This window comes from Leuresthes tenuis, unplaced genomic scaffold (assembly GCF_036924035.1).
Source record: "Leuresthes tenuis unplaced genomic scaffold, fLeuTen1.0.hap1 SCAF_24, whole genome shotgun sequence".
In the NCBI taxonomy this organism is placed as follows: Eukaryota; Metazoa; Chordata; class Actinopteri; order Atheriniformes; family Atherinopsidae; genus Leuresthes; species Leuresthes tenuis.
Genome location: NW_027325378.1, coordinates 24,987,066 through 25,012,379, shown reverse-complemented (window position 1 = coordinate 25,012,379; position 25,314 = coordinate 24,987,066). Strand labels below are relative to the sequence as shown.

The 25,314-nt window shown below is 41.5% G+C and overlaps 1 protein-coding gene across 1 annotated transcript in view; it reads left to right on the top strand.

Moving 5' to 3' along the window:
* Window positions 1-25,314, top strand: part of trdmt1 (tRNA aspartic acid methyltransferase 1) — a 62,702-nt gene that overhangs the window by 22,328 nt on the left and 15,060 nt on the right. The window contains exon 8 of the mRNA XM_072378897.1: window positions 11,483-11,808. Within this exon, the coding sequence (XP_072234998.1) occupies window positions 11,483-11,808 (326 nt within the window). The remainder of the gene's footprint in view (window positions 1-11,482; window positions 11,809-25,314) is intronic.

Genomic DNA, 25,314 nt, shown 5'->3' with positions numbered 1-25,314 from the left:
GACAATAAATAGATAACAGGAAAGTAATTAACCATCACTATCAGAAGTATCCTCAGAGATATAAGGATCAAGCAAGAGATGTGAATCTAAACCAAACCATACCATTTGATGGGATACAGCCTTATCTATCATTCGCACAAGACCTCTAAGACAAGGTATGATGCAGCAACCACACAGTGCTAATATGGATAACCCAGTAAGGATGCCCATAATAAGTGAAAGAATCGAGGCTTTCCAAACAGAATCAAACCAATCCATATGGAAAGTATCCACACCTGAGTTTTCTGACCTTCCAAAGCTCTTGTTACAGAACCATCTGAGGAAGTATTATTTGGTTTGAAAGTACAGCAATTATCTATCCATAAGGGCACAAACACCTCCATGCTCAGCCAGTAACATGTCTAAGACTAACTTATTCTGCCATCTCATAAGAGATGTTGGAGCTAATTGTTCAGCCAAACCTTCAAGTGCATCATAAGTATAATTAATAAATCTCTGCTGGTTGTAATAAAGATAATTGATCCACATTTTTATTAATCGTAGGCCACAAGAAAATTGATTCAAAACCTGCAGCTATTTTGTTTCTAGCTTTATACTACTCACTTTATACTTTATACCCATCCGGGACACATCTGGGGACACCAATACTATCAATCCAAACAGTGAAATCAAAGCTGCCAAAAGGAGGTTTTACAGAACGCTTAAAGCGAGAGTGAGAGGTAGAAGTGAAAGGGTCAGGCACTATATGAATATCATATACTAACAAAATATGAGCACACCTGCCCGTCCAGTTGCAAAGTCTTATTAAAAACCATATGAGACATAGAATATTAATCAAATCTGCAAAAAGTAAAAAGACACTTTCAAGAGTCTGGTGCTATGTCCTGACTACTATTTTCTCACTAATGCAGACAACACAAGAGTGGTTGGACACAGATTTAACAGAATATTTTGGCAATTGATACCAGACATTATATGAAATCCATGGTTGTTGTAAAACATTTGTAGGCCCCTTCGACAGTAAGGAACGCTTGTGAGTAAATATGAGCTTGCTATCTCCACCAAAAAGCAAGCTGTGGGAAATGCATGTTAGAGCAAGAATCAAAACTGTAAACATAATCAAAGATATACAAATCCAGAAACATTTTTCAGAACACAAATGTTTTCTTTTTCGAAATGCTGGTTAAAGGTCTGAGTTCCATCGCAGTCCTCACCTGAAACAAGTTATGTGCAATGTGCAGAGGTGTGTGTGCGTGTTGATGGGTAGTGAGGCAAAAAGACCATTAATCAGCTGTTTGGCTTTCTTGCGTGTCTCCTCTCTGGTGTTGGTGAACAGATGGCGAAGAGTTGTCAAAAGGATCTGAAACTTTTTTACAGTGGCTGGCGTGAATCCAAGATGCTCGCTCTGAGACCTTAACAGCTGTGTGAGTGGGCAGGAGCACTTGGAATGGTCCTTGCCACCTTTTGGATCTCTAGTCCTTCCTTCTGAATTCTCGAACAATCACCCAGTCCCCTGGCTTAAAGTTGTGATGGGGGCCCTCAGCTGGATCAGGAAGAGCAGCTTTTACCTGTTGAGAGATTTGCGACAACACCGCAGACAATTGTTTACTGTTAATGTAACATATCGTCATCACAAAGTGATGTGGTTGGAAGTGGTATGTTTCCTGGATCCATTCCTAGTCCAGGAGGATGTCCAAACAAGATTTCATATGGACTCATTTTTACTCTGTTTCTTTGTCTCATTCTCATGTAGGTTAGCACTATTGGAAGTGCATCTATCCAATTCAAATCTGTTTCCTCACAGCACTTAGCACTCAATTTAGCTTTAAGTGTACCATTTTCCCTTTCCACCGCTCCCCCACTCTGTGGATGATATACACAGTGTCTCTTGATGTCAATTCTCAGGAAGGCTCCTACTTCATCCAAGGCTGCATTCACAAAATGTGAACCCTGATCAGAATATTACCTGGAAAGCCCCATCTGGGAATTATCTCTGTCAGTAGGGCCTTGGTTACAACATAGATGTTTGCATGTTTCGCTGGGAATGTTTCAACTCATTTAGACCACATGTCCACCATAACCAAACAGTACTCCTTACCCTTTGCAGGTGTGAGTTCAATGAAATCCAGCATGAGGTGGTCAAATGGACGAGTGGGTGGTGGATGAGCTGCCTGGGGAACTGATGTCCCTTTACGTTGCATTGTTAGTGGCAGAGATCATGCAAGCTTGGCAGTATTTTTGCCCATAGGATGAAAAAACTTTTATTAACCAAAATTTTGTCAGAGCATCTAACATCTCTGCTTTTGAGGCATGGTCTAACCCATGTGTTAACTTTGCATAATGAGGGAAAAAATGATTAGGCAAACAAGGCTTGTGATTTGGTCCAAGCCAAATATTTAACAGAGAAAACTGCTCCGTTGGACTTCCACAGGTTCACAACCTCCAGACAGTCCCGTCGCCAATGTCCAAACTTTCCATAAATTAAACAATGGTCGCTTTAGGTGGAAAATGCCCACGTCCTCTACCGCATTCTCAACCTCTTGAATCTTGGCCTCGAGCTTGCCATTGTGTTGTACATGATAAGATCAGCCTCTTTCTTGCAACTCGACCTTTTCTTCTTTTACCTTCTTCCTCTGCTGCAATTGTTGCTGTCCATAGCGAGCATGACGTCTGAGATCAGACAGACGCGCCTCATCCGCACAACCCACGTAGAACTGTTTAACTGCTTGAGCAATATCTGGAAGAAGTCCCTTCATAATTCTGTCACAGAGGTGAGTCTCCCAAGGCCCTGGAGTCTGACCCAAGTTCTCTGGTCATGTCACACCACCATGAAGATCAAAAATTTCAGTGAGACGGTGGATCTACTGGTTCTTCAGGTTGTTGTTTTATAGCCGCCACATGTCCACTTTAGTGGGGAAAGCACCTTTTATTGCATCAGTCAGTGTGGTGATAGCAGTGACATAGTTAGCATTTGCAACTTTGTCAGGTTTGTCAGTCTAATTTCAAGTTGTGGAATAGACGCTTCTACCTTCTGTAGATCAGCAGCTTTTAATTTTCTGACCAACAATCTCCGTATTTCTGCTCCGGTGGGGTGGAGATGCATGAAAGAACCAATACGCTGTGCCAAACCCACAGTATCCCAGAGCCAGATACCAAGAAAAGGCATAAATGGAGTACAATTCTGGATTTTGTGCTGGAGACAACATTCGATTCAGGCACAGAACTGAACAGTGCAAGGTCCTTGAAAAAAATTTCCTTATATGTATAGGATGGTTGGTGAACTTTAATAAAGATTTTCAAGTATAGATGCAGTACCACAATAAGGAATCCAGGCATTCAGGTCTAAATCTGATAACTTCTTGAGTAAACCACACTTAGATGGACTTGCAAAGCCCAACAGCATTTACATGAAAACTGAAGAGGTTCAGCCCGAAGCATTCTTGCTATGAAAAGATAGGCCAGATATTCACCCCAAATTATGTTGGGTATACAATCCCCAAGATTCAGACAGTCACATAGACTGAATAGACTGTTTTTTCCCCCTGAAGGGGGAGGCAGAGTCTGATTGGCTGGAAGTGTTCCTGGAGAGACAGCGGGTGAGCAGGCAGGTGGTAAGTGGACATGGAGGTGGGTTCGATGAAGGTACTGTTTGCAGGTAGGCTGAGAGTGGTGACCAGGTAATCTGACAGGATCTCAGAGGGGACGTCGCTGGAATGAAGGAATCAAGGTGATTTCTCAGAAACAGCTTAATCTTAGAGCAAGAGTAAAGCGGCCTGATTACCACAGAAAATGGTACAACGATCTGGCGAAGACTGATGCTCCTGCTGCTCCTTAAGTCTGGATCTTAATGACTGTAGATTAAGCACAGGTGTGCCAGCAGGCAGCAAGCAGACTCTGCCCTGGTAACCAAGGAAACCTGCTCATCCAGCCTGAAACTCAGAAACACACCTCCAAACCAAGTCAGATCATGACCCAGACAAGTTTCCCTCTCTGAAGGCAATCATTCAAGTTGCCCTAACAGTGCCTGTGAGTGGCTGCTCTGATTAAAGATATTTTAGTCAACATAAAATAACCGAACAGAAAAGGCTTCAAAGTCTTGCAGTTTTGGCATTTGAAAAAGACACTCTTGGTCACAACTGGTTTAACAGTGTGTGTGGGTCTTGAACATTTGGGGATCTGACTATCACAGACTCATTTAATTCAATTCAATTCAATTTTATTTATATAGTGCCAGATTACAACAATTGTCATCTCAAGGCACTTAAGTAATATAGTCCAATTCAAGCCAATTGGAATTCAATTCATTGTAATCATAATCCAATTAATTCATATAGAGCCAATTCAAAAAAATAATATCCTAGCTAAGGAAACCAACAGATTGCACCGAAACTTGTCTTCAGTCCAATTTCCCATCCTGAGCGTGCCTGTGGCGACTGTGGAAAGGAACGACTCCCTTTTAACAGGAAGAAACCTCTGGCAGAACCAGACTCAGGAAGGGTGTCCATCCGCCTCGACCAGCTGGGGTTTGAGAAGACAGAAAAGAGGGGGGGAAAACACCATAACGCCATTCAAAGGATATCTGTTGGAACAGAGAAACACAAGTTAATAACCACAATAATGTCACATGTACATAATATCATTTGAGAAATTAAACGGGGGGGGGGGACAGCAAAGTGAGGAAAGGTGTGACAGATGAGGTCCCCCGGCAGTCTAAGCCTATAGCAGCTTAACTATTGGATGTTTCAGGATTACCTGAGCCATCCCTAACTATAAGCTTTATCAAAAAGGAAAGTTTTAAGCCGAATCTTAAAAGTGGAAAGGGTGTCTGCTTCCCGAACATTTACTGGCAGCTTATTCCACAAGAGCGGGGCCTGATAACTGAAGGCTCTACCTCCCATTCTACTTTTAGAAACTCTGGGAACAACAAGTAAACCTGCAGTTTGGGAGCGAAGTGCTCTGTTAGGAAAATATCTTACAATGATATCTTTAAGATATGATGGCGCTCAATCATTAAGAGCTTTGTATGTGAGGAGAAGAATCTTAAATTCTATTCTGAATTTAACAGGGAGCCAATGAAGAGAAGCTAAAACTGGATAAACATGATCTCTCCTGTTAGTTCTCATCAGAACTCTGGCTGCAGCATTTTGGATCAGCTGGAGGCTTTTCAGAGAATATGTGGGACAGCCCAATAATAAGGAATTACAGTAGTCTAATCTTGAAGTAACAAATGCATGAACTAGTTTCTCTGCATCACCCTGAGACAGGATGTTCCTGATTTTAGCAATATTCCGAAGGTGAAAGAAGGCAGTCCTAGAAACCAGTTTTATATGTGCGTCAAATGATAAATTCTGGTCAAAAATAACTCCAAGGTTCCTCACTGTAGAACTAGAAGCCAAGGAAATACCATCTAGAGTAACTATATAACTAGACAATTTCTCCCTGAAGCGCTCAGGTCCAAAGAGAACAACTTCAGTTTTGTCTGAATTTAAAAGCAGACCGTTCTGAGTCATCCAGGTCTTTATGTCTTTAAGACAGGCTTGTGACAGTGCTGTTTCTGTGTTTCTGTGCTATGATGCACTCTGAATCCTGACTGAAACTCTTCAAACAGATTATTTCTATGTAAATGATCACAAAGTTGAACTGCTACTATTTTTTCAAGAACTTTAGACAAAAAAGGGAGATTGGATATAGGTCGATAATTAGCCAACACTTCTGAATCAAGAGTAGGTTTTTTAAGTAAAGGTTTAATTACAGCAACCTTAAAAGTCTGAGGTACATATCCTGTCAACAAAGACCGATTGATCAAATCCAATATGGAAGTGTCAATTAAGGGGAAAACATCCTTAAACAGTCTGGTTGGGATTGGGTCTAACATACAAGTTGATGGTTTAGAAGAGACTATTGCTGTTGTTAGCTCAGAAAGATCAACTGGGCAGAAGCTGTCTAAATATAAATCAGGTTCGAAAGATACTTCTAAAGCTGCTCTACTTGATGATACATCAGCGATAATAGTGGGAAGGATTCCATTAATCTTCTCTCTGATAGAAACAATTTTATTGATGAAGAATCTCATGAAATCATCACTGCTGAGAGTTAAAGGAATACATGGCTCAACAGAGCTCGGACTCTTTGTCAGCCTGGCAACAGTGCTGAAAAGAAACCTGGGATTATTCTTATTCTCTTCTATCAATAATGAATGATAAGCAGTTCTAGCTTTACGAAGTGCTTTCTTATACATTATTAAACTATCTTTCCAGACTAATTGAGACTCTTCTAAATTAGAGGAACGCCACTGTCTCTCCAGCTTTCTTACAGTCTGCTTTAACGCACGCAGCTGTGAATTATACCAAGGAGCCAACCTCTTCTGACTGATTACCCTCCTTTTCAGAGGGGCAACATTGTCCAGTGTTGTACGCATTGAAGCTACAATGCGGTCAACAAGAGAGTCAAGTTCTACTGGAGTAAAATTTAGATACCCGTCCTCTGTCATATCTGCACATGGCAGTGAAGAAAAGGATGATGAAATCAACTCTTTCAATCTGGTTACAGCATTCTCTGACAGACACCTTCTATATGTAAAATTCTTCTCAGAAACCGTATAGTCAAGTAATGTAAATTCAAAAGTTATTAAAAGATGGTCAGACAAGACAGGGTTATGAGGGAACACTGTTAACTGTTCACTCTCAATGCCATAAGTCAGCACAAGGTCAAGGGTATGATTAAGGCAGTGAGTAGGTCTGTGAACACTTTGAGAAAATCCAATAGAGTCTAATATAGATTTAAAGTTAATATTTAGGCTGTCATTTTCAACATCTACATGAATATTAAAGTCACCCACTACAATGACTTTATCTGTACTTAGCACTAACTGTGATTAAAAACTCAGAATTCAGACAGAATGGACGATACACAACAACAAACATGAGGTTTTTGTGATTTCTGCTTTGGGTGGGAAAAACTGAGAATCAGAGATTCAAAAGAGCTAAAACTAATCTTGGGTCTAGGACTGATTAGTAACCCTGGTTACTAATTTACTGGCCTCATATCCTGTACCATCCTCCATCCTGTAGATGGAGGCGCTTTCTTTACTGGAAAAATAGCTGTGTTAACTGGAGAGTTTGAGAAGGGTCTAATAATTCCTTTACTACGTAAATCTGTATTCACAGGGCGTATACCTTCGATTGCATCAGGTTTCAGGGGGTATTGTTGTGCTTTAGGCCTGTTTTCTGTCTTTGGCCTAATAATAACAGGCTCCACACCTTTCATCAGTCCCACATCAGTGTTGACTTGGGGCCATAGTGTGGATGTCAGTGATTCTAAAGCCTGATCTTGTTCTGACGTGAGGGTCACAGTTCACGCAGACATGTTCCTCCAAATGTGTTTGTGGGGATGTTACTACCCAGTTTAGCTGTTTCCTATAACACAAGCCTTTCTGCTCATCAGGTCTCCAGTCTGTGACGTCTTTGACATATCATGCCAATTAGTTCAAATGTTTCCAGTCTGTCCAGCAATTTATGGCCATGGACACATGTGGTGTCTTCCCATATTGCACCAATTTGTTCATTTCCGGGGTAAGAGTACATAGACAAAAACAATTGTCTTCGTTCCAATAACATGCAGTAAGAACAACTCTTTGTGGGCCTAATCAACCAAAAGTCTTGTCAAATGCATAGTCTGGCCCAGTGGTTTTCTTAAACCTCACTGTAACATGATAACCACCTGAGGGAGAGATGCCCTTTGGGCAATGAGTGACTTCAGCTGTCAGATCAGCCAGCTGCTTTGCAATGCCTGCTACACCGACAGTTGGTCTAAGGACCAGTGATAGTGCGGTTCCCCAGAGCCTTGTATAACATAGACCTCTGCATATTGACGTGCCACCATGCCCCCATTTTCTGTATATGGTACATGGCAATGAGTATATGGCAATTTTCATTTTTTTCTCGTCCTAGTAGATTAAAGGGGCAAGCTGGGGAGAGAACCACCTGTCCCCAGGAACTTCCGCCTTGTTCTGGAAATTCTGTCTTTATTTTGGTGGACATAGGCTTCTTTTGCACCTCTCCATCTGCTGATCTTACAAAAATATTATCTTTAGATGTGGGGAACTTGTGGCAATCATCTCTCATCACAGTGCGGCATGCTCCTGATTCACATAAAAACAAATATGGTCTCCCTTGGACCAGGAAAGTAATTTGGTGCATGCTATCAGCCATTGTGCAGATACCCTCACTTCTGTTTCCCCTTTTTCAGGACAGTTTCTGCTAAAATGTCCTAACTTGCCACACAACCAACATTCGATATCTGAAAGTTTTCCCCTTCCTCTGGCGAAGCCTCTACCTCTCCCTCTGGAGAAACTTCGACCTCTTCCTCGTCCTCTGTTGTCCAAGCTTGGACCTTCCATATAAAACACATCTGCATCTCCTCCCCCATAATCATCACAGCTGTCTGCCACCATCACATCAGCTTTCTTTTCTCTATTTTTTTTTTCTGTCAATTTTTCTGCATGTATGACCTGATCCATAAATTGAGGAAGAGTGGATGTGGGAGGTGTCACAGGAGTCAGTGACTCCCCTCCCCCTGCTCCCTCCACAGAGAGTATGGCAGGGCAAAGGCACCAGAAATGGAGGGGGGTTGTTTTATTATCTTCAGGATGGACAACAGCCCATATTGTGCCTTTTTTTCCCCCCTTTCTCCCTTTCTCCTGATTTCCTCTTGTGAGCTTCAGCTAACCACACTTTTGCAGTAGTGGTTTTGGGTCCGTCTTGTTTTCTACCTTTATTTTTATCTTTGTCTTTGTCTTTTAATTTGTTCACCAGCATTTGGTACTGAGTGACAGACAATTTTCCAAAAAAAACATTTTTTCTTTTCCAATGGCCTAGGTATTGACATGAACCAGGGCGTTGCTGCTCCATAAATTTACGATCCTCCTCCCCGTCCATTATACTGTTCACATTTCCCATTTTATTAATATATTTATCCTTAATCAACGTCCGAGTTTGTCTACTTCAACAGTCAGTAACTTTTGTTGACACTGTTAGGTTTCTGTTACTCTACTGCTTCAACAAAACTCTGTTCCAATCATTTTTCCTTTCTCTCATACACACACTCAAAACGGCTCCTCCACACACACACACTCAAAACAGCGAGTTGCACCCTTTCCCGCGGCACACTCAAAACAGCGCCTCTCACCCTTTCACGCACACACTTAAAATACAATAGACATACAGACAATAGGTACCCTTAGGCAGGGACTCTAGCCCCCCTTACCTTTGGCAGGGACTTTCAACCCTCCTTCCTTTTTCTAAGGTTGGGACTTAAACCCACCTTACTTTTGGCAGGGACTTTCAACCCTCCTTCCTTTTTCTAACTCAGTTGCAACATTCAATATCAAAAGATATTACTCACAATTCAGCTGTTCCTTTTTTTCTTGGTCTCATCCACTGTCCGTCATAAAACTGCGCTTGGATACCGTCATTCGTGAGGAGTTCTCCCGGAAAGGGCCTTCTCTTTGCGAACGGAGAATTTTAGCCCCGTGCGTCTTTCCTCCGACCTAGTCGGGTTGTGCACAGTCTACAGAGTTTCAGCCCTCCTGGTAGAAACCCTCATACGAAATGTCGGCATCCGGCTCGAAGGACCAAAAATGTTAGAAAAATTCACTCACAGACAACGGCATGAAACCAAGAAATCCCTCAGAGGCCTCAGTATTTTACTTGCAAGGGGCGAACAACACACGCACCTTCACTCTGCAGCTTCGCAAGAGTTCTCCAATGAGTGGTTGCCTCCCTTGCTCTTTTATTTGGTCACATACACACACACATACATACAATCCTCTGTGTGCTTTCATGTGCCCAGGTCTGGTATATTTCCTGAGTTTGGAGGCATCTGCTTATTTGGGGAGCTATAAAGATAACGATCAGTGGGGAGACAACATTCCTTCTTAAAACACAGTTCTCTTTGTCTCCCAACTTCTCGTTGAGAAGTTTTGATATGAAATGGCCTCTCTGGTCGTGACATTTACATAATGATAATAAGCAAACTTTTCAGACAACTCTGCAGCAGCTAAGTCACTACAGAGTAATAGTCACTCGCAGTAATTTGCCACTCTTTAAAACAAAAGGTATTCTTTGTTGCTTTCACCTTCAAACTAACCTGCAGCCATATTTTTGGCATTTTAGTCTAAGGCTTTTTTCTTCAACAAAGCCATCTTATTTCCTTTATTTTCTGATTGTGTAAAAAAAAAAAAAAAGACAGAAAAAGAGCAGTAAACACAATTGTGGCCAAATACTTTTTAATGTCTTTATTTTCAGTATATAAACACTGTGAAGACACGTTTATACAGAAGAAAAAATATAAACTGAGTTTCTAATAATCCTTTTAGTCTTTTTAAAAAAAAAACATTGAATGCTCATTTTGCTTTCTTGAATTTTGCTACAAGTTTCAAATTCTCTCTTTGCTTCTTCTACCGTATTTTGTATGAAAGTAAAACTACAAAGCAAAATATAACATATTCTTATTGAACCAGTAGTTACCAGCAGTAATTGATGTAATTAACATTCTTTAGACATGGAACAGGCTGCATGATAATGTCATAGTTAGCTCTGCCGCCTCACTGCAAGAAAGTTTCCTTGTGGAATCTCTGAATAGCCCTTTTATAAGGAGTTTACATATTTTCCCTGTCCCAGCGTGACTTTCTCCCACTGTCCAAAACAGTGATTTTAATTTGTAAATTTAAACTGACCCAAAAAGTGACTGTATTGAAAATTAATAGATCTGCAACCTACCTAATAGAAAATGGAGTTAAGTGTCAAACATTTAGCGTTTACTGTATGTTGTTACTCACATAAGATTGAAGAAGGAGCACAGTCTAGTCATGGTAACTTCTCACATTCCACAAACAGGTGTGATGTGTTTAAAAGAAAAGTATAGAGAAATCGAGAAGAATGTCTGCTATTTTTAACTGGTTATATGGCTTCTCCACTAGCTGATAGGGGCAACATTTTTATGTCATCTCCTGAAGATCAAGCCTCCCTGTCTTAAAACCCTAGGGACATCCCTGGCTGTAGCTCTGCTGGAAGGATGAGAGGATGGAAAAGAGTTTGCACACGCTCACATGGATTTTTGGGCGAACTCCTCTTCTACAGAACTTGGCCACTAAATTTTCCAACACAAAAAACTTGTTGCTTTAGAGAAAAAAAACTTTCTAAGGTGGCAACAGTGAAAAGGGGTTGTGGGCAAATGCAGCTCAGCGTGTTTCTGACAAATACAAGAGAAAATGTAGGAGCGGGGCTGCACTTATGGAGGTATGGAGGGAAAACAGATGTCAGATTCTGTCAGTATAAATGGTATTGTCTTATTTCATATCTCTTTTTTTTTTTTTTTAATTGTGTACATAAAAAAAACAGTACATCACCCAGCCCTAGCAACTGTGTAGTAACGAATGTGTTTATGTATAAGAAAGATTTTTTTAACAAATTTCTCATTGTAGACTTTTGATGCCTTCCCACATCTGGATGAGAGTGAATCCCCTCTGCATCCCTCATTCTTGAGTCCTACCTGCATCAGTACTGGACTGCCAGAAGAAGAAATTCACAGTGGTCTTGTCCTGTATAAACGTGAATCAAGAATGGATGCTCAGAGGAAAATGAATCAGAACCACGATCTATCTGTCAGGCAGATACAAGACTTCTTGGAACCGCAACGAGAAGAAAACATGGAACGCTATCTTCTTTCCCCTAAAACCTTGCTGCGATATGGTCTTCTCTTGGACATTGTTCAGCCAAAATGCAGGAGATCTGTCTGCTTCACCAAAGGGTAAGTTTAGTAACTGTCTTCATCTAATTCATTAAACTAGTCACAGTTGGAATTAACTTGTCCAATGAAATCTAAACTAGAACTCCACCGAATATTATGGTGAAATGGAAGGAACAGAAAAAATATTTTGTTTTATCTTGGTCTTAAATAATGCCTTACATGGTAAAAAAAAAAAAAAGACTTACTAGATGTAGTGTCAGTTTTACAAGTTAGTGATGTTTTTTTCTTGCATAATGGTCCAAGAAACGGGCAACATTCTTAAAAAGTTATTGTTTTGATTATTTTTTTCATAACTCTGTTGCTGCATATTGGCCATAGATTGATACATGTACATATGTATACAAAAATTGAACAGATTCTTCATTTTGAAGCACTATGCTGCTTACATTTTGTAAATGAATTTGCAAAGTTTTTCATTTAGTAGTCACTTCACAACTTAGATGCAATAAATCATTTAAAAACTGCCAAACACAATGTAAAGTTCAGCTATAGAATGCTAACCTCCTCACTCTGTCGTGGTGAAAAAGTGAAAAACAAAGACAAAACAAGGACAAAATACATGAAAATAAGATAAAACACTGCTATACAGCAGGGTTAATGTTGCTTGTTTCAAGTTAAGCTTCACTTTTAAGTTAACAGCTCACACATTACAACGTAACAATTCATAAAAGAGAATGAAAGTCTTTGTCATTGCACATTTCTATACGGCAAAATTTGACAGCAGGAGGTCTTGATGTATCTCATTACAAGTTTCTCAAAGCATTTAATGGTTATTGGTGCAAAAGGCTGATAATCATTCAAGCATGTGACTGTTGAGCGCTTCGGGACAGGATGATGGTTGCAGCATTCAAGCAGGAGGGAACTGTGACCTCTTTCAGTGACCTGTAGAACATGTCAGTGAAGATAGTTGCAAGTTGGTGGACACATGCTTTCATCCATCCATCCATCACCTACTGCTTATCCGGGGGTCGGGTCGCGGGGGCAGCAGCTTGAGCAGAGAAACCCAGACGTCCCTGTCCCTGTCCCCGACCACTTCCTCCAGCTCTTCCGGGGGGACCGAGGCGTTCCCAGGCCAGCCGAGAGACATAGTCTCTCCAACGTGTCCTGGGTCTTCCCCGGGGTCTCCTCCCAGTGGGACGTGCCCGGAACACCTCCCCAGGGAGGCGTCCAGGGGGCATCCTAACCAGATGCCCGAGCCACCTCATCTGACTACTCTCAATGCGGAGGAGCAGCGGTTCTACTCCGAGCCCCTCCCGGATGACTGAGCTTCTCACCCTATCTCTAAGGGAGAGCCCAGACACCCTGCAGAGGAAACCCATTTCAGCCGCTTGTATTCGCGATCTTGTTCTTTCGGTCACTACCCACAACTCGTGACCATAGGTGAGGATGGGAACGTAGATTGACCAGTAAATAGAGAGCTTCGCCCTCTGGCTCAGCTCCTTCTTCACAACGACGGGTTGGTGCAGAGCCCGCAACACTGCAGACGCCGCACCAATCCGCCCGTCAATCTCGCGCTCCATTCGTCCCTCACTCGTGAACAAGACCCCGAGATACTTGAACTCCTCCACTTGGGGAAGGATCTCATTCCTGCCCACGTGAGCATTGAAGTCCCCCAGCAGAACGAGGGAGTCTCCGGTAGGAGCATTCTCCAGTGCCTCCCCCAGAGACTCCAAAAAGGGTTGGTACTCTGAACTGCTGTTTGGCGCATAGGCACAAACAACAGTCAGGACCCGTCCCCCCACCCGAAGGTGGAGGGAGGCTACCCTCTCGTTCACTGGGGTAAACCCCAATGTACTGGCACACAGCCGGGGGGCAATAAGTATGCCCACACCTGCTCTGCGCCTCTCACGACGGGCAACTCCAGAGTGGAAGAGAGTCCAACCCCTCTCAAGAGGACTGGTTCCAGAGCCCAAGCCGTGCGTCGAGGTGAGTCCGACTATATCTAGCCGGAACCGCTCAGCCTCGCGCACCAGCTCCGGCTCCTTCCCCAACAGAGAGGTGACATTCCACGTCCCAAGAGCTAGCTTCAGTAGCCGAGGATCAGACCGCCAAGGCCTCCGCCTTCGGCTGCTACCCAGCTCACATGGCACCCGACCCCCTTGGCCCCTCCCACGGGTGGTGAGCCCGTCGGAAGGGGGACCCACGTCATGATTTCGGGCTATGCCCGACCGAGCCCCATGGGCACAGGCCCGGCCACCAGGCGCTCGCTGCCGGGCCCCACCCCCGGGCCTGGCTCCAGGGGGAGGCCCTGGTGTCCCATATCCGGGTAAGGGATGACGCGGTCCAAATTTCTTTTTCATCATAAGGAATGTTTTGAGCTGTTCTTTGTCTGGTCCCTCATCTGTTTGCCTTGGGTGACCCAACCAGGGGCTTGAAGCCCCGGGCAACTTAGCTCCCAGACTCATTGGGGCACGCAAACTCCCCCACCACGATAAGGTGACAGCTCAGGGGGAGTTACATGCTTTCATTGTAAACTTATTGCTGTGAGTTGGCATAGAATTTGAAGTCCAGTGACTTACAACACTAATTGAATCAGCAGAAAAATTACACAAATACATTTTAAACCTGTTTCTTGTCTAGACTACAAATTCTTAGGATGCTGACATCAGAACCAATGCTGCATTCACATTTTTACTTTACATTTATGAATGTTGCACTCACATTACTCCTGTTTTTGTTTACTTAATCTTGTTCTTGTAGGGGATCAAGCAGAAGCTGGATTAGTTATTAGCAAATGTTAATAATTGTCCAAGGAGCGGTATTATCTGCAGGGCACCACTAATGAAAGTCAGAAGCTAATAACTTAAACCTAGTCTCAGAACATATGTCTCAAAGTATGTTAGTCTACACATGTCAGTCTGGGATAGGTATGACACTTAATGAACAGTCATGAAGGCTAAGAATCCGAGCACTGATCTTCGCAAACAGTAATCCTAACTGTGGACATATACAATGACCACAAACAATTTCTATTTTAAAACAGAACAGTAGAAGTTTTTTGAAGTTGGCACAATAATTAAATTGTTTACATTTAAATAATTGTTGATTAACACTATTGTCTACTAAGCAAATACTGTGTACAAAATAATCAAGCAATGGAAAACCATTAATGTGGACTTGTATAGAAGAAGAGGGAAGGACCCTGAGGCAAAATAGCAGCCATGATCATGTGATGGTGAGGGCATGAGATGATGGCTGTGACCATATGCTCAGTAAGTCATGTGTTAGCCAGAGAAGCTGCAGCTATGGCGGACATGTAGCCTACATGTTAACTGGAGATCTCTGGGCTCTTTGTCTGTGTAAGTGCTGTCAGAGTAAAGTTTGGTTTCCTCTACAGATGAATTGCTTCGGTTGGTGGTGTCCCAAACACACATAACTTAATGTACGCTGTTACACAATCAGTCATGCCATTGATATCATCTACATGTGCTTCAAATACCCCCTTTCAATCAGATTAGTTCCAGTGCTAGTTAAGCACTCAGTGGAGTTGCATGGCACTGTAAAGAATTGGATTAATGGCTAAATTACAATAAGACTGAGTTATTAAGTTCATTAATACACCTTAGTTTGACTAAAAATTTGACCAGATCGGGTTGCTCCCAGTCGGATTAAGACCCCAAGATAACTCGGTTGATAGTCACACTAAAAGTGCTTGTAGACAGTGAAGTGCGTGGTGAGTTGGATTTCTACGTTCGCCTAAGGATCTGCCACAGTGCTAGTAATTACATCACTTTATGCTTCTTCCCAACAAAAGTAAAGTAAGTAAAATTGTTAAAGCGTGGACTGAAGATACAGATCTGGTGCCCTGACTGCTCTGAACGCACAAACTGGGACATGTTTAAAGCTGCTGCTTATGGAAAGGATTCTTCAGATTCAGATTTCTTTTTTGTCATTGAAAACGAGTACAACGAAAAGTAAGGTTCAGGACATACAGGCCCGCATTAAAGCACCATGGGCCCCGGGGCTAACCACTTTCTCAAGGCCCTCCACGCCACCGGGAATACATCACTGCAGTATAAATTTGACTGTAACAAAACATACTTTTAATGTCAATGAAATTTACATAGCTCTACATATCTCTATACAGAAATTGAATTAACATTCTCATACGACACTATGAGCGCTTTGTTAAATTCTTTTAAAATACACAGTAGAGCTCAGCGCGGGACTGCTTTCTTCATCCCGCTCCCGCTAAATTTCTGACCACTCCCACCCGCACCCACAAAACTTTGAGAATTTATGCCCGCACAATAATAGAAATGCATTGATTTTGTGTCTTTTCCCATCTCGCATGAGAAAACACGTCATTTTATAGGCTATTAATAAAGAGATTCATGGACAATTGAGAAACTTCTTCATGTTAGACTTGCCTTGTCAGAAACCGGCAGGACACAGACGCAGGATCAATTTCAACGTAAGATAGTTTATTATATAAACTTTTTTAACAAGTGTCTGGACAGAGAAATAAACACTTGTGAAAATTACTAAGGCTCAGATCACTATAACTATAGAAGCGTCAGAGGCCGGTATAAAACTTAATCAAAAGAAACAATCTCTCCACTCTAGGAGGAAAACGAAAGGTCTATGAAAAGATTAATGATTACATTTAACCACACTCTTCTAAAGAGGTGAAACAAAGAAAACTCTCCTTCTAATGGAGGAACTATAGATTATATCAAAGAACAAAAATCAAGCATCCACTCCTATAACGGAGGAGCTATGAAACATTACAACAAAAATCTCTGAAAAGGTGGAAACCAAAAACGACTATGAAAATTAGTCCAAGCTAAACTATGAAACTATACAAACATTAACCCATAGAAAAACTCTGAAGGAGAAACGCTCGACTTCAGTGAATGAACAAGGAATCAAAATATCAAATACCACAATGGTCAGGAATCTGGAACACAAGGAATCAAGTAATAGGTTTCGGAGGCTAGGATGAGGACTGTTAGGTACAACACACTGGCAACGAGACAAGGGAAGACAAAGACTATATACACATGAGAATCCAAGGGGAACAGGTGGAAACACTTGGGTAATCAGGCGAGACACGCAGACGCAGGACACGGGAGGAAGGGCAAGTTAGCTGAAACGAGAGAAGTTAACATTCAAAATAAAACCGGAAGTGACAAGACAAAGTACAAAACTAAAAGTGTTCGAGAATCATGACATGCCTTGCTTTGTCTTTGTGTTGTAAAGACCTTTGAGCTCCCTTTCCACATCATTTATTGACATCCTGTTGCTAGGATGCATCCCGATCCCGCAGTGTTTTTTTTTTTTTAGACACCCGCAGCAAAGTTCATATACTGCCCGCTCCCACGAGATTTGAGTTGGGCCCCAATGCAGCCCTCTCATACACAGAACCGTCTGAACGGTCACACAAAAAACATCCACGTAGGCTATTACGCACAGCCTGTGTAATTTGTCTTTGATTTTTTTCGTTTTTGACCTTCACTTTCTGGTGTCTTTCCCGACATTTTTCTTTTTCCTTTACTCACAATTTCCACTTCGGCAGAGTTTAAAGACCACAACTCATTCATTGGACTGGCACATCACAAGTTGACAGCCATAATCATTAACCAATCACAGTGGCTTAAACTTATTCGATACATTAATCTTTCCGCCTCCCTCCCTCCCCTCCCCCTCTCTCACTCACAACTGTACACAGACAGCATTTAGAGCAATGTGCATGATATTTTTCCGCCTTTTTTTTTTTCCTGAGCCTTGCGTTGGGCCTCCTACGTCGTCGGGCCCTGGGGCTTGAGCCCTGGTAAGCCCGTGCATTAATACGGGCTTGAGGACATATAAAAATTCTGGAAACAGTATAACTATAAAGATATATAAAAAAACAGTATAAAACAAAATAAAAAACAATATAAAAAACAATATGACTATGTATTAAAAAACAATATATTTCACTTATCACCAGAAAAACAGTATATTATGATTAGCTTCTTTGTCTTGGATGTGTTCAAGAGCAGGTTATTGTCTCTACACCACACAGTCAGCCATTGCACCTCAAGCGGACTCATCACCTGCAGTGATGCAACCTACCCCTGTGGTGTTGTCCGCATACTTAATGAAGGTGTTGCTGATGTGGATGGGGGTGCAGTCTGAGGTGTAGCAGGGATCTCAGCATGCAGCTTTGAAGGGAACCGGTACTGAGTGTGAGGGTGCGGAGTTGTGGGGGCCAATCCTGACCCTCTGTGGACGCTTTGACAGAAAGTCCTTAAAGGGGAACTCAGGTATTTTTAAACCTAGACCTTATAAAGTCGGTGTCCTTCGGAAGATATTTAGATAACTCGCGATCCATATATAGGAGTGAACGGGGCGTAGACGATGCAGCCTCTAAATAAGGAATTATCTGTATTTTATTTCGCCAATACATTAAGACGAATGAAAGAACAAATACTATTGTTCTGTTAGCACATAGCTACTGTTATGTGGCTACTTGCAGCTATAGGAGAGCTAACAGAGGGAATTCTACACACACCTCTACTGGGACGACTTCATCGACATGCATGGCTGCAGCACAGCTCATTCACTCCGGTAAGAACGTCCATCTTACTCAAAGTTGTCGTTCATGTTGTCAAAATTTGATAAATATCCTGCCATGTTGCACAAAACTAGCAGTAGCAAACTCTGTATGAAGTTAGCTGACTGTCACAGAGCAAGGAGTAAATAAACTGTGCTCCAGGGGGGCGTGTGGATGAAGTGGTCCCAGTAGAGTGCCTGTGTAGAAAGGACGTCGACTTTCGCCAAACTGTTCTCGGTGAGTAGATAAATGTATTTAATGCCAGAAATAAGGTCTAGGTTTAAAAATACCGGAGTTCTCCTTTAATGCAAAGGCATGTGGAATGAGGCAGTCCGAGGTTCAGCAGTTTCCTCACGAGACCTTGGGGAAGGATGGTGTACTATAATCCACAAAGAGAAGATGGGTGTAATTTCCTTGTTTCTCCAGGTGGGTCAGTGCTGCATGTAGCATGGTGTCCTCTGTCAACCTGTTAGCCCTGTAGGCAAACTGGTATGGGTCAGAGACGAGGGTTATGAAGGTCTTGATGTGACTTCTAACCAGTTTTTCGAAGCATTTCATGAACACAAGTGTAATTGCAACGGGCCAGTATTCGTTGAGGCTGGTTGTGGGGGATTTTTTGGGTAGGGGGACAACAGTGGAGGCCTTCAGGGAGGATGGGACTCTGCAGTGTCAGTGACAGGTGGAAAATCTTGGTGAATATCCCAGCTTCTGTGGGTTGACCCCCCCCTCAGCGTGCACCACGCCTTGTTCACCCCCACTGTGAGGGTGTGGCCGCTCCTGGTGGTTCAGTCTCGAAGCGGGCAAAAGAGGTTGAGTTCTTCTGCCAGCGCAGCAGCTCTAAGCTCAGCAGCTCTAATGACGGGTTTGTAGTTGGTGAGGTGCTGGACCGCCATCCATGCCTGCCTGCTGTTGTTGCTGTCCAGGTGGTCGTCGATTATCCTCCTGAAGTCCTCCTTGGCCTTCCTGATGCCTCTCTTCAGGTTGGCGCCAGCTGTGCTGTTGAGAACCCTGTCGCCAGCTTTGAAGGCGCCGTTTTTGTCCTTCAGCAGCTCCTTCACCTCTCTGGTCATCCAGGGTTTCTGGTTGGGGAATATTCATAACCCTTCTCTATGGTAGTTTTACCCCAGATGGCTGAAGAATCCAAATATTTATAGGAGCCGATTGTACGGTTTTGGTCCAATTTATACTATACAGGTGGGCGTGGACTAAAGTTTTCAATGCTGCACATGTGCGCGAGGAATAAACCCACTAGTGATAGCCTTAAAGGGATGTGCCTATACTCATAGAATCTGGGGTTACAGTTGTAAACAATGTTCAGCATTCAACATAGTCATACCACACAAGCTATCTGAAAAACTACTCGCGCTCAGCCTAACGCATTTCTTTTGCAACTGGGTGACGAACTTCCCATCAGATCAGACATCAAGCATCAGAATCGTGAGCACCAACCAAGGTTGTATGCTGAGCCTGCTGCTGTACACCCTATTCACATATGATTGCGTAGATTCAAAGAACAACACAACATTATAAAGTTGGAGGACGACACTACAGTTATAGGACTGATCGTAAATGGAAAGGAAACAGTCTACAGAAGAGAAATGGCAGGACTGGTAGCCTGGGGCCAGAAAAAATAAACTTCCCTGAGAAGACAGAGAAGACCAAGGACATAATTATTAAGGAGGGGAGAGAATGAAAACTTTCAGATTCCTCAGGACTTAGATTGATGAGGATCTCACCTGGGCTGAAAACATTGGGCAGCATCTAAAAAAGGCACATCAATGACTGTACTATCTAAGGAGGCTGAGGAATGCTCATTGCGTGTGACTTGAGAGCCCTGCCCTGAAATATTTCCGCCCAGGCACTGTTTATCTCGGGTCCAGGGTATTCACAAGTTGTTTAAAGCTTTCTCTCTCCACCACCTGAATCGGCACCATTTCTTTTGCTATATAATTGGTGATAGCATTTGTTATGTCTCGCCATCGGTTGCTTTTTTTGTCACAAGGTAGTTTTCTGTTGAATGAGTCTGCTAATGTTTGTTGGCTGTGTTGTGCAGCAGGTAACGTTACCTTTGCCGAGTTAGGTTTTACTTTGGCTGCTAGCTTTTGACAGTCTTCTTATTCCTTTGTGTGGTTAGTCCACAAATGGTGAAATAGGTTAGTTGTCGAGCTGCTTTTAATGGCAACAGGTTTTCAACAAACTTTACAGGTTACTGTCTTTTGGGTAACATCAGTCTTTTCAAAGCAAAAGTACTTCCATGCAACTTAAGTCGATCCACATCTTGGAATTAAATCTTCTGAAGCTGGAGCATCCGCGGGTGGTGTGTCAATGTTTTCTTTCAAATGTTTATGTTTAAGCACGCTAACCTGCCAGAAACGTGCCAGTGAGACTTCATGTGACCATCTGGGCATGCTGCGGTGTGCTGCTGCACACAAGTTACGTAATTCTTGTTTAGTGAATGTCTGGGGTTTCAACCTAGTTTTATCATGTGTTTTCAGTTGCTTTAGTGAAGTAATTTGCATAATCGATAATGTAAATTTTCACATCATAAAAACAACAATGACGATATTATCGTAAACTATATATATCGCCCACCCCTATTCCCAGCTCTAAAGATGTGAAAGAAGTCTGAAATCAAGAATATCAAGATTCACAAAGATGTTTTATTCACATGCCATCAGAAACAACCCCCACCTCCCAACTTTTAATGTATAAGTATTCATTTCCTTTAAACGTGTCAACAACCAAAATTGACATTACATATTACATAGAAATCCCATATCATACTGGTTGGGTTCAATTCAATTCAATTTTATTTATATAGCGCCAGATTACAACAATTGTCATCTCAAGGCACTTAAGTAATATAGTTTCATATAATATATAATATTGTATAATATTGTAATCATAATCCAATTAATTCATATGGAGCCAATTCAAAAATAATATCCTAGCTAAGGAAACCAACAGATTGCACCGAAACTTGTCTTCAGTCCAATCTCCCGTCCTGAGCAGCCACTGAGCAGCTTAACTATGGGATGTTTCAGGATTACCTGAGCCATCCCTAACTATAAGCTTTATCAAAAAGGAAAGTTATAAGCCTAATCTTAGTGGAAAGGGTGTCTGCTTCCCGGACATTTACTGGCAGCTTATTCCACATAAGAGGGGCCTGATAACTGAAGGCTCGAAGCTCTGTGGTAATGTGTTTTGTTTTTGGTAAGTTATGTGGCCTCTTTTCCCATATTGGGCTTACACTACCATAAGAAAGACATGTATGTTAAGTTTCAGGAATCCGTGGGACGCACATTTCTCTACTACATTTTTTGCATTCATAAATACCAGTTTGTGAGCAGTAAAATGCGTAGAGGCATTGTTAGGCATCTGGCCCCTACTGTCAAATATGCAGTGTCCAACGGCCAATAATAGGTCAGAAACTATTGTGGATGTGAACTCAGGCCAGCACCTCAAAGTGTGTACCAATGGTCATGGGTTTCAAGGTGCACATCCTAGATGTTGATACATCTGTTTCAACATGGTCCTGTCTGTCCTGATCCTACTTCTCCAGGCACTGGTCAGTGGTCTATCAAGCACCAATTATGGTTAGCTGGTAGTGCTCTGTTGAGTGCTTGAGGTGAAAGAACCCTGTGTGAACCCATCACCGCTGAAGTAATAGTCGGGACAAGAAGCCTAGTCTACAGAAACAGTTCAGAAGTTGGTCCCTGGAGTCCTGGAGAGTGCCTGGGTAGATTTTTCTCACATATGGTTTGGTATATAGTAGAAAGGTATAGCACATCAAAAATTGTTGTAGGCCACTGATCACTGGAAACCAAATATTAGAAAAACTTTTTAAAAAAACTATTGACCCATCCAGGGTCAAGAGGGTTAAACAAGATGGCGGCACCCGTGTTGGCTGCAGTTGCATGGGCTCACAACAAAAAACTTCTCTCCTACCCTCAGGCAGAAGTTACCGCAGCCTGCCATGCAGAACTGTGAGGCTAAGGAACAGCTTCTACCCATCTGCCATCAGACTTTTGATCACCTGCAAATAACCTCAGACTCAAACATTGTTTTATCTACCTCTGTTATCTATCTATAAAGACTGTTTGCACATTACTCTTTGCACAGACATTTTTGCACAAATATATTTATATTTATACTGCCTCGTTTCTCTGACCTGTTTTTTATTTTATCTTTATTCTTTTATCTTTATTTTTTGTGAGAATGTTTTAAGGCATTCTCACTATTGATTTCCTGTTTCCCTTTATTGTGAGAATGCTGATTAAGCCTGTTTTACTGTTATTCCAAAATCTTTGTTCTTGCTTACGTTTTTTGTCGTTTAACTACTCCTGCATATTTCCGCCGATTTCTACAATTGTATCAAAACATTCTGCTCGTTCAGCAGAATATGGGAATATATTTTGGTGTTTATAACTTTTATACTTTTTAAAATATTTTAACTTTTATCAAAATTTTCCCGGCATTCAAATTAATGGGAAATGCTTTCAACTCTTCCTCCTCTTTCCAACCTAACTACTCCTGCATACTTTCAGCTAGACACCATTTAAACGGGTCACAAGACATTCAGCTATTACCAGTTGGTTCAGCTTCTTCAAATATTAAGCCAATTTTGAAATATGACAGTTTCAAAAACATGAAAAATTTTTTGCTCCTTCTTGTTTTTTATGAATGAGCAGCCAACAGAGTGACACTGATCATTTTCAGCTTTTTCTGATATTCAAACAAATTCCTTTAACTTTCATACAGTTTAACTTAGAGAAACAAATTATACCTTAAAATGAAGGAAAGGTTTTCCTCTTCCAGTCAATGTAACTACTAAAGTGCTCACGATGACAGAATTTCAGCTATGTTCTTTCAAATTCTCTCACTAACTCCAATGGAAAGTTTGATATGACACCAGAGACAGGTTCAACTGTGTTCAACTCGTTCAACTGTTCAAAATCTTTCACTTCATTGAACAATAAAGTACATTACCGCGTTCCTCTAACCCTTCTGGTTCTTACGGTCTTCAAATTATTTTCTTCACTCTTACAGTTTTCTCACAGGAGGTCATAGTATCCATTCAGCCATTTCTGCTGGTTCGACTGGGAGGGAGATCGTTAAGCCGCAGCTGTTTACAAACATTCCTATCACTGTGATGACATCTCTTTTCCACTCTGCTACATATTACATTGCAGCAATTTTAACAATTACTCACTTGCAATTTCACCTTCTTTATAGAATATTGTGCTAATTATGAATCCAGCAAATGCTTTTCTAGTAAAATTCAGCTGCTACATTTTCACATATTTATTCATTGTTTCTCTTCTTTTTGCTAAATTTTCAGTTTTCTTCTTTTCTTCTTCTCTTTTTTAACCCTTCACCTTTTACTGTTGAGACTTCTGCATTTTTTCAAACCTTTTTGAAATACCAGTCCTTTTTTGCGATTTTCTTTTCTTTTCTGTACTTTTCTGCCTTCATCAAGCTCCAGCTTCTTTTTAAAAAATACCTTTAACAGCAGTACCTTCCAAACGCCAGTCCTTTTTGCATTTTTCTTCTCTTTTCTGCTTTCATCTAGCTCCATGTCCTTTCAAAAATACATTTCAGGCCTTTTGAAACTTCAGCAAATGGCTTTCTACAAAATTTTCAAATTTGTCTGCATTGTTTCTCTTCTTTCTGAATTTTTTCACTTTTAGTTTTGCATTTTTCTTCTCTATTCTGTAGTTTTCTGCCATCATCCATCTCCAGCTCCTTTCAAAAATACAAGGTCAAGATCAAAGTTTCTTTATTTGTCTCCATTGGAAAAAATTGTCTTGGATAAAAGAGCAGTGTTGCAATGCAATACAAGAAAGAAAACCCTAAAAACATATGTATAGAAACACACTCAAAAACTCATAATAAATGCACTTAAACAATCTGACACGATGTGCAAAATACATTCAGAAAAATACACCCATACGCCATTATCTCGGCCTCATTTCCTCTTCCTTTCTATTTCTTCCTCCCCTAGCTGCTCGTTAATGAGCTTAATTGATAGGCCATAATATTTCTACAGACGCCAAACAGCTGGAGTCATCTCAGAAAATGGAGGCGCTGATGAACCCTGGTACAGCCCTTTTCCACCCGTGTGTACGAACTGAAGTCACTATCAATGTGCACACCAACATATTTAAATGATGTGACCTGGTTGATAGAGTTACCATGTATGCTCACAGGACTCTGATCACCAACTGATTTAGGGTCTAGCAACATCTTCTCCTCCTTCTGTTGTTTTCAACCAAGACTTCTGCAACTATTTGTTCCGCTAAAATTGAACTATTTTCATCTTTTTTAGCATGGTCAGCTATCCCCATTCTTCAAGTTGTCATTTCAACTTCAAATTCCTTCAACCAATACAACAACAACTGTTTTTTCTGCTGTTTTTTTCTTCGTTGTCAGTTTTTCTGCAATTTTCTGCCTTCATCCAGCTCCAGGTCCTTTCAAAATTACTTTTCAGTCCTTTTGAAACTTGAGCCAATGAGTTTTTGCTTTTTTAGCATGGTCAGCTATCACCATTCAGTTCATCAGCATTCTCACTGCTGTTTCATAGGAACAGCTTTTTCTCTAGTTATTCAATTAGAATATTTATCCAACTGTTTTGTCGTGGCCAAAATGCATCGCAATTTTGTTCTGCAGTGCATCTATGTGGCTGCAAAAGAAGCTTAAGGGGCATACAGCACCTGTTATACTATTCATATTTATATAAGAGCTTTGGTAAGATTTCCCTTAAACATTATTACACTCTTACTTAAGGGTTCTCTGAACAGATGACAGTTGCCCACTCAATGATGCATCTGCTGGTTTATTCTTAATCTTGGTTGATCTTGTGTGGATGATCTAACATAAATAAGCTCAGCCAATTAATTTAACTTTACTTTCCCCTTGTAACTGACTGTGTACAGACAATCAGTTGTTCATTTACAATTTGTTCATCA